The sequence below is a fragment of the Trichosurus vulpecula genome, chromosome 4 (assembly GCF_011100635.1).
Source record: "Trichosurus vulpecula isolate mTriVul1 chromosome 4, mTriVul1.pri, whole genome shotgun sequence".
Lineage (NCBI taxonomy): Eukaryota > Metazoa > Chordata > Mammalia > Diprotodontia > Phalangeridae > Trichosurus > Trichosurus vulpecula.
The window spans coordinates 95,773,724-95,784,222 of record NC_050576.1 but is presented as its reverse complement, the minus strand read 5'-3'; the positions used below and the strand labels follow the sequence as shown (position 1 = coordinate 95,784,222).

Sequence of the window (10,499 nt, the reverse complement as noted above, 5' to 3'; positions counted from 1 at the left end):
TATACATATGTGTGTGTATAAACTTTTAGTTAATCTTAAATAGCTTAATTTTTTTTTGTTATGGTAAAGGATACTTTTTAATCCAAAATTGAGAATTACCATTTTATAAGTATAGTTATTACTTTAAGATGAGTTCCATCTGTAATATTCATGTAAGGTTCTGAGTACCATGCATTAGAAAGGGCATTGACAAACTAGTGCATATAGAAGAAGATGACCATATCATATAAGTGTCGGCTAAAGGAATTAAGGCTATTTTGCTTGGAGAAGAAAAGATGGAGGTAAGGGTAAGAGGAGCAAGCTCTGAATACTCTACAGATATTTAAAGAACTTTCATGTAGAAGAGATCACTCTTGTTCATCTTAACTCTGAAAGGTGGGACTAGGTCTAATGGCTGAAAGTTAAAGAGAGGCAGGTTTTTGCCTCAAAATAAGGAAAAAAGTACCCTAACAGTAAGGTTAGGTCAAAATGGTGTTATCAGTTTTCAGGAGGATAGGTAGCAATTTTTTTTATAATTATATATCTCAGGCCATGGATGATTACTTGTTGCTGTTGTTCTAGACAGGATTTTGACTAGATGATTTAAAAAAATTCCTTTCAACTCAGAATTCATGATTCTGTGGTTCTCCATGTTGCTAAATATGTTGCCAAAAGCCAAATTGTACCATAGTGTGAGTTTTAAGAGAATTAAATGTATAAGGTCTCTGTATTTTCCCTTCTGCAATCTTAATTGTTTACATCATCCTTCAACTACCTCACATACTGTACTGGATATTGATTTAAATGTAATTACTAATTCTTTATAAGACAGTTTTGAAGGTAAATGATATCTAATAGTAATCAAGTAGGAATTTGTCTAATTTCAGTTGTGTCCGTGATATTTTTATTAATCTGTTTTACTGATCATTTTAATATTGTGCAGTTCATTAAAATATTTTCAAGTACGAAATCATGTACTTAGCCTTTGTGATCAATTTATCATTCTTCTTCACAGGTATCATATCTTTTGGGTGACGAGATGTCTACCATTATGGGGCTTACAGGTTATATTCTAATTTTTCTCAACCCAAAATGTTTTTTGTTTTCTCCATATTCTATATTGCTTCACCTATAATTGATTAAATTTTCAATATAATTGAAAAATAATTGTCTTCTTAAAAGATGAACTTGTTTTAAGTACTAAGCACAGGTAAAACTTTTACTTAATTTCCCACTGATACACAAATATTTTTTTCTGTTAATATTTGATCTGATTCTATAAGAACATTTTTTATCTTGTGCCTCTTTTTCTTTTCCTGTGTTCTTTTCCCAATAGCTATTATTTAAGTCCCTGTGTAGGTACTAGTCTGCTTTGGCCATTAAAGTTGAGGGTTAAAAATAATGAAGGGAAAAAATAGCAGTAAATAGCAACCTACTTCTAACTGTAGCTAATTTTGTCTAATGAGATAGCTCTAGTCCAGTTGTGGCATTCAGTACATTAGATAGAGGATCTGAACAGGGAAATATTAGAAATGCCAAGTGAAAAAACAACAACTAACATATCCATAACTGTATTCTATGTTATTATTATCTACCCATGAATAAATGTACTAATTGTAGAATCTTTTTCTTACATTTTATATTTTAGGTTTCAGTGGCCTTGATAAGTCTCTTTGAAACAGTGTTACTTGGTTACCTGAGTTATAAGGTAAGTCCTTTTACTTAGTCATTTGTCTCTGACAGATATAGCATTTCCTGAATTATACGCTAATCTGATCTTGGGCTAGAGGGGTCCTTAGAAAGCATTGACTACAAGCATTCATTTTACAAATGAGGAAATTGAGGCACAGAGAAGTTATGACTTACTTATGTTTACATAGCTAATATGTAGAAAAAAAATTCATTGAAACCCAGTTCTTCTATGCCAGCATATGTTATCACAATGGTTCCTAACAAGATTTTTTTTTAAAAAAATTATACAGCCCTTTGACAACAACAAAAGAAAATGAGGATGCATCCCTAATTCATGTTTATTTTTAGTTATTATTTATATATACTAAAGTCCTGTATATATTATGGATAGGTCATAGTTCTTTTGGAATGGATAGAATGATTTATGATAGAATGGCCTGATGTGACAGACTATATATCCATTGACTGAGGACAAGCCTAGATAATTTTGGGAATTACAGAGACAAAGTTTTAAGTAATAGAAACTCTTAAAGACATTCTACTAAGTCAAAGAAGAGTGAGAATAGCATCATTGCAGCAGTGATTTGTAGCTGAAACCTTTCTTATGTTGTTTTCCCCTTTAGAATGTGAATTCCTTGAGAACAGAGAACACTTTTCTATATGAAATGCTTTTCTATTTGTAACTCCAGTACTTAGCACAGTGCTTTGCTCTAAAGTAAGCAATTAATTAATTCATTCATTCATTCAAATGTTCACATCAGTGAAATCACAAGTTGTTGAGGTATAAATAATGCCATATTACAGGTTTGGTATTGTAAGGGTTGTTATATCTCTATGTGGGAGAGATTAGGACTGCCTTAGAATCAGATGCAATTTAAGAAGAATCAGAACAATCCTCTGTCTCCAAGTTTGTAGTGGAAGAAAAATTCTTCCTTTACAATGGAAAATGGGAGGAAAAATAGAAAACCAAGGGGAGGATGTGGTTTAAGAATATAAAAAGGGAAGTTTGTTTGAACTACATTTGTTTTGAGGTACCTGGGGGACATTTATTTGAATATATTCAGAAGGAATATGGAAATAAGGGATTGGTGTACAGTAGAGGGATCAGACATGGATATATAGAGGATATCTATTATTAGGGGACAGAAACAGAAAGAGGAGCCAGTAAAAGGAACTGAGAAAAAGTGGTTAGAAAAATAAAATGAGAACTGACAAAGTGCAGTATAAAAAAAGTGGAGAAAATGTCTAGATATAACGTATGAATAGAAAGAATGAGGAATAAGAAAAAGACACTTAATTTGGAGATTAATCCATCCTTTAGCACCTTTGAAAGAACAATTTACATTGAATAATAGAATTGGAGGACAGAATTCAAGGGTTTAGGGGATTGTAATGGCATGTGAGTTGTATATGTCACAGGAAACCTAAGTCACATGTGGTGGAAGGAACTTGCTGAAGGAGAGGAACAGGAAAGGGTGGAGCAGGAAATGCTCAGAGCAGTTGGAACTGAGGGAGAGAGCAGATGCAGGCAAGCTAGCTGTACTGTGTGTTTGTGGGATGGCCCCAGCAGGGGGGTGGATGGCTTTGGGATGGAGTCGTTCTCTGCAGTGATAATGTGTATTGAAATCTTTGCTACTTTGATGGATTGGGATTACTGGTTTTGGGATTTGGTTCTTTGGTATCTGAATGTTTTACTACTTTTACCTTCTATATGGAGAGTCTCTTATGTTTTGCAATATAGAACTGCACAGGCATATTCACAATTATCTCTGAGGTTGTGATTATTGCCTTCCTGATACAGGGGTATATCACTAGAGAGAACAGTAAGTATAGACTATTTTTTTTAAAAAGTAATTGTATATTAATGAGAGGAGAAAGAAGATAAGTCAAGGAATTTTTAAAATTTATATACATATATATATATATATATATGTATACAATACTCCCTACATAGTTATCTGCATAACTATATATAGTTATATATATATATATATATATATACATATATATATCTCTTTATAGGGTTTTTTTTGTTATTGCTGTTAAAGGAAATTGCCTCCATTAAAACTTTAAGGCCTCTTCATGTTATACAGGTAAATCTAGGCTCTAGTGACCTTCCTCCCTATCTTGATTACCTTGTATAGAATGTTAGAACTGGAGTTAAGAATATCCAAGTTGAAATATGTCCTCACTTATTTGCTAGCCATGTGACAAACAAATCACTTCATCACTCTATGCCTTTGTGTCCTCATCTGTAAGATGGCCATCATAATAGCAACTGCCTCCCAGGTTGTGTGGATAAAATGAGAATTTTTTTGTTAAATGCTGTGCAAACTCTAAGGTACTATCTAAATACTAGCTATTAATATTTTTTATTCTGTATATAGTTGTATTAGGTATATATTGTCTTCCTTGATAAAATATCAGTTCCATGAGAGCAGAAATGGTTTCAGTTTTTATAATTTGTTTCCCCAAATGACTAGCACAGTGTTTGGTACAAAGTAATTGGTTAATAAATACTTCTTGCTTGCTTGGTTCACCAAAGATATGCCAAGGGATATAAGCTTTAGTAAGATAGGGATACTTCTCGTATTCACCTGGCAACACATTCACTGTCTCATTCAAGAAGAAACCTAGTTATGTCTAGAAAGACTTATAGAAGGTTGGCCCCTAGGTCATGTTTATTTTTTAATTTTATTTTTAATTTATGGAATAAAACAGGCATTTTTATAACATGGAACAATGAAAAGGAGATTGTACATGAAACTGCAAATCTACCAAGCACAATTTGCTATTCCTTTCAAATATACAACAAAGATATCATGTAATTTTCTTCTTTTTTTTCTTCCCTCAAATATCCTTTTTTAAAGAACCACTGTCAAAAGCATAAGTGGGTTAATGCTTTGCACCAAGGGAGGGAGGGTAGTTCTACATGGTCAAAATAATGGATTTTGAAAAATGAAAGTATTAAGCAGAGTAAAGGGAAAAACAGAGAGAGAGACAGAGAGAGAGACAGAGAGAGAGAGAGAGAGAGAGAGAGAGAGAGAGAGAGAGAGGGAGGGAGAGAGAAAGAGAGAGAGAGAGAGAGAGTGAGGGGGGGAGGGAGAGAGAGAGAATATTTAAGACATGTTGGACTTCATTTAGAGAGGTATAGCTGCCAGAAATAGGGAGGTGACATTGTTTTAACACCCTGGCCTGATCAGATAACATCTAGACTATTGTTTTCAGTTTTGAACACCACAGTATACAGAAGATAGTGGTATGCTAGAGAGTGTCAAAAGGAAGACAAACAACAGTGAGGGGTCTTGAGTATATGTTGTGAAAAATGATTATTAGTAACCAGTATCATGGAGATACAGAGCTTCCCCTAGCCCACTTCTTCCAAAGTCCTGACTGTAAATTCATTTTTTTTTCCTTGAGAAGACATTACTGATAATGAGATTACATTGATTCTTCTTATCTTGGTCAACCCCTACCCAAGTTCACAAGTAATTTAATCTAAAGAAGAGAAGCCCCATTGTGTTCTGCTCAGGCTTGGGTAGAGATAGATTCTTCTGTCTAGATATCCCAAAACTAAGAGTGGTCTGGTGTGGTTGGGGGTAGTCTGATAAAAGAGATATTTCCTCTGTCCAGAGGTAAAATGATGATGGGGTGACATCACCCCTGTGCACCCTATATAAACTATGTACCTTAACCCCAAAATGAACTCAGTTCCAACACTACAGCTCCCATGCATGCATGCTACCCACTTTGAGAGAAATAAAACAATGGATACAACCTAATCCTGTTTGTCTTTCTTAGACCAAACTCTGTGAAGTTGACAGTGTCATATAAAGATTGCTTGAAGGCAATGAACATATTTTGCCTGGAGAAGAGAAGGCTTAGAGAAGACATGATAGATTTCTTTGGGGATCTGAAGGACTGTTATGTGGAGGAGGGATGAGATTTGATCTATTTAGCCAAAGAGGGAAAAAACAGAAGTAATGGGTAGACTAATTTAAGCTCATTGTCCAGAAAATCAATGACAGCTTTTCCAAATTGGAATGGGCTGCCTAAAGATGGGATGGGATTCCCATAATTAACATTCTTTAGAGAAAGACAAATGATGGCTTTCTGTGTTGATTTCAGTATGTATTCTATTTTAGGTATCACCCATATGGGTTAGATGGCTGCTGAGGTCCCAAGGCTGAAGTTTATGGCCCTGTGTTTCTGAATATTCCAGAGACAGGGAAGAGACAAGTACTTGAACAAATTCAACCATAGGAAATAGGAATCAATAGCACAGGAGAAGGGCTTATTTTGGAAAGGACACTTCCTAAAATATGTAAGATGGAAAAAAAATTCTTGAGTGAATCAAAAAACATTTATTACATGCTTTCCATGTTCCAGGCAATATTCTAAAGGGTAAGGATACAAATAAAAGCAAGCAATACAGTCCCTGCTTTCAAGGTGCTTCATCTTGATAGGGAAACCATTAAGGGGAGTTAGAGTTTGAAGGAGATGGTAAGGCACTGTTGCTTGATTTAGAAAAGGTTGAAAACAGTGTGGTGGCCTGGGTTTGGGTAAGATTTTGTGAAATTCACTTATCAGAACCCAGAGTTCCAGGGGTAGAGTCCAAATTCTGTTGGGAGGAGGAGAAGGTTCAGAGTAAGCTACAGAAGCATCTTAAATTGAAGGAAAATGAAATAAAAAGAACTCAGATTGCTTTTTATTACTTGGGAAAGTAAGAGTTATGTAATCTGCCAAGAAGTAGGGAAGGTTCAAATGTCTACTTCAAGGAAATAAAATTATTTACAAGAAAAATATGTGCAAAGTGTCTTGGAGTTTATTTTAAAATGATTCTGCAGTAGGGCATATAGTCAAATAATACAGATCTTTAAAGCAACTTCTTCATTTTTGAAGCCGAAGAAATGAGAATGTTGGATACAATCCACCTTTGAGACTATGTGAAGTTAGTCTAGATTCTTTATTTTAAATACAGTCTACGCATATATTTATATGCTAATACTTAACCCATTCAGAAATGAGAGGAACTGAACAAACTGTTTTGAAAAAAAAAGTATAGTAAAAAAAAGTCTTTATTATACTCATTACAAGATTAGCTTTATAGAATCATAGATGTAGAGTTTGAAGATGGGACTTTATGCGTCATTTAGTCCCATTTCCTCATTTTACAGATGAAGAAATTGAGTCTTCATGGGAATGCTTAGTGACTTGCCTAATAGTGTGTAATTAGTACATAGTAGAGCTACAATTCAAATGGTGGTCCTATAAATCCAAATTCAGGGTTCTTTCTACTATCACAAATGTTTTGCAAAGAGCTAAAAATTATATGAAATAGCTGAAATTAACTCCCTCATCTTTAACACCTAAATACCTGCAGTTATACCGATACAGTGGATTTAAAAATGATACTGGAATTTGAATAGAAATATCTGGATTCTAAATGCCCACTGAGTTTCCATACTATGTAACATTGGCCAAATTATAGTTTTCCTATGTGTTTATTTTTCTGAGAAATTGAGATATATTCCTATCATTTCCTTCTATTCAGAATTATTTTAAGAATAAAATGAGACAATTCATATAATTATGACACTTGGGGATATCTCCCAATTTGCAAAGTTGTTTCCCCAGACAAGGCAACTGCAGAGGTTCAGTGTACTCAGTAGAATAATATCTACTAAAAACCTTAGCTCATGGACCCCCATTGGTGTAATTACTTTTATTAATCAGCCAGAAACACATTTAGTTCAAATCAAAGACATTTAGTGAAGTTGAGGAGAAAGAAAGGCAGTAATAAAACATTTCTCCCATAAACCTGTTCATACTCTCCTGGAAATAAACACATCTTTAGTGGGAAAAATTGGCACATTTAAGGAACACATGTGGGAAAGCACACATGTGGATAACAGCATGCAAGCACAGGTTATGTTTCCAGTCCTAAAGGCATGCCATTGTTTTCTGCTGTCTTCATGTTGCTCTGATTAGACCTGCTTCTCCCTGCCCCCCCCCCCAATATTCCTCCACTTTGTGCATTGCCTCTGCTGATTCCATAGTCTCTGTACCATGCTGTTAGGCCAGTGCTGTGGATGCTGCCAGACACAGCTGTACTGGGCAAATTCTTATGTAACCTTTCTTTGCCTCAAGCCTCTTTTGGAGTCCTTGGCTAGAATGATTTCGCTTTCTGATGATAATCATGGTATCTGCCATGGTTTCTACCCTTCATTCAGAAAAACAGTAACCCTAAACACACTCAGCTATCATATCAAAAAACTAGAGAGGAAAAAAGAGAACAAAAACCTCCTTGATTTTTTTCCCTTAAGGCTTGGAGGGGTCTCTCTGTGCCTTTCAGAGTCTTGTCTAGGACAGTTTTTCAAGGATATTTTTTATTCTAGTGCCAGTCTCTTCAGAATATGGAATTGAATCACTCTTAGGTCAATAGCTGAAGTATCTTTGTTTTTTTCTGTTGTTTTTCTTTTTCCTATTTTTTACAAAAGTTAAGAAGTAAAACAAAAATTACTATTCTCCCCCTCCCCCTTTTCTACCCTTTCCTTCACCCTACTCTTGTCTTCAGTGCTGGCTCCCCTTTTCCTCCACTCCTACTCACAGACACAGAGATACTCAGCTGAGGAAATGAAATTGTACTAAGTACAATGATGAAGAGAAAAATCTAATTATGTCCACATTGAAAATTAAAATGAACATATCTATGTTCTTTGTGTTCTGAGGTGATTGGTTTCATTCCCAATTCTTTTAGTCAAACTGGGAAAAGAAATTCCCTAGGTAACCAAAGACTGCCTTGAAGATGTTATCAGAACCACCCATGCTTTCGTCATCCAGGTCTCTCAAGTCTTTCCTATAGCAAGTCCTACAATAAGAGAGGATAATGAAGGCTCTGTTCACACCTGTGAAATGGGGTTTAGTAGTGAGAACACTGTATTTTGAAAAAAATTTAGATCAACTTCTTTGAACTTTTTCTTTCTTAATTTCAAAGCACTCTCCACTGTCCTGTTCTGGATGGTGCATCAGGGCCCTCAGGCTCAAGGGTATATTTTTTAACTGAACTTTCTGTTTGTAGGGACTTATCTTTCTGTCAGACATCTCACTCTAGCTTAGAGTATTACTTATACCTCCCAGTATTAATCCCTTATGACTAGAGTATGACTAAACTCAACAATAAATCGTTAGACTCTTGGGATCCAGTATCCCTCGTTTGAAGGGATGCTCTCCAATATGGATAAGTAGGTGGGGACTGATAGGATGGTACTGGTGGTGATGATGTGCATGTATGTTTATGGGGAGGGCATAGGTAAAGAAGTGAAATGCAACTAAGCCCAGGGGAAATTTTTGTTATCTTCCCTTCCTTGTAGCCAAATCTTTTGGAACACAGATTATAGATTTAGAGCTTAAATGGTTTTTAGAGATCAAGTCCAATTCCTAAATTTTATAAAATGAGGAATCTAAGATACAGAAAAGTTCAGCTACTTGCCTCTGGGTCAAATGTCTAGTAATTGAGAGATTCAAACCTAGGTTTTCCTGATTTAAGCCCAGAGCTCTATTGACTACATTACATTTCTTTCAGCCTTCGAATTTTCCTGATCTCAACTATATATAAATATGAAAGATGATTATCAACTTTGTATCAAACTCTATGTAGTACCATTAAATGAAGGTTTGTTTAATATTGTATGAAGTTGAACAATGGATATCCAACATGAATGTGGCTTTAGTGGTGAATAGGATAGACTTGAGTGAGAGGTTGAAGAGAAAGATCCAAACTTTTTTTCACTTCTTTGGGGAATTTAGGCCCAAAGGATAATGATATGCCTATATTTTCTAGACCTCTATTATCCAGAAAATGATAACTTTTTAAACATGTAGAACATACTTTCCAAGGGATGAAGGAAGGAAAAACTTCTATACTTCAGCTAATGAAGAAGTAATCTAAACCAAAAATAAAGGAATTGAATCTCTCACAAGTCATTTTCAGGGCTCAAGAATAGCGTAAATTGGGAAGGAATTTGAATCTAGCATCAGTTAATGAGAGGTTTTGTGATTATTTTTGTTTTTAAATTATTTATAACTCTTCCATTAGTACAAATAATTATGAGTTGGCTGTATGTAGAGTCTGGCCCAAACACGAATCTAAATTTATGAAAGTGTTTTCTCCACCTTACTGGCTCAAAGGCAACGTGAAATTAACTTTGGCACATTTTACAGAATTCGCAACCCTACTCTAAAATGTCAATTTAAAAAACTGTATTAAATTAATTTTCCATTGCAGTTCCATTAGTTGATGGCATTTATAATTAATTAGCTCCTGTAATTTACAAAATAAAAGTAGAGTTGAATGGGGCTTAACTAACATTGCTCCTGTGAAACAAGACTTCATTTTCCTCATTCTGGCTCTTCTTAAAACTATGCACATGTAAATGTCAAGGCTAAGGTTTACATTGAAGCCTTGTTTGAGATGAGTTTGAGTAGAGGAGATAGTCTAGGTTAAGAAGGGGAGCAGAAAATATGGATTTGATGTGAATGTGAAAGAGGCTAAAGACTAGGGTTTTCAGAGATGGAGACTGATGAGGAATCTTCAAATTGGTTAAGTCTGGTTGACATCAAAATCTAGGTTTATTAGAGATAGATATTTGAAGCCTAGCTATAAGCAAAAACATTTACTACCTTAGAAATCTCTATCTATGCACTTACTAGCTGCGTGACCTTGGGCAAGTCACTTAACCCCAATTGCCCTGCCTTCCCCCTTCCAAAAAAAAAAGAAAAAAGGGAAATCCCTATCTATTCAATGATAGTCCCCCATTATCTATCAG

The 10,499-nt window shown here is 35.0% G+C and overlaps 1 protein-coding gene across 1 annotated transcript in view; it reads left to right on the top strand.

Moving 5' to 3' along the window:
* Positions 1 to 275: 275 nt before the first annotated feature.
* LOC118846794 (potassium channel subfamily T member 2-like) overlaps positions 276 to 10,499 on the top strand; it is a 33,300-nt gene continuing 23,076 nt past the window's right edge. The window contains exons 1-2 of the mRNA XM_036755519.1: positions 276 to 281; positions 1,628 to 1,687. Of these exons, the coding sequence (XP_036611414.1) occupies positions 276 to 281; positions 1,628 to 1,687 (66 nt within the window). The remainder of the gene's footprint in view (positions 282 to 1,627; positions 1,688 to 10,499) is intronic.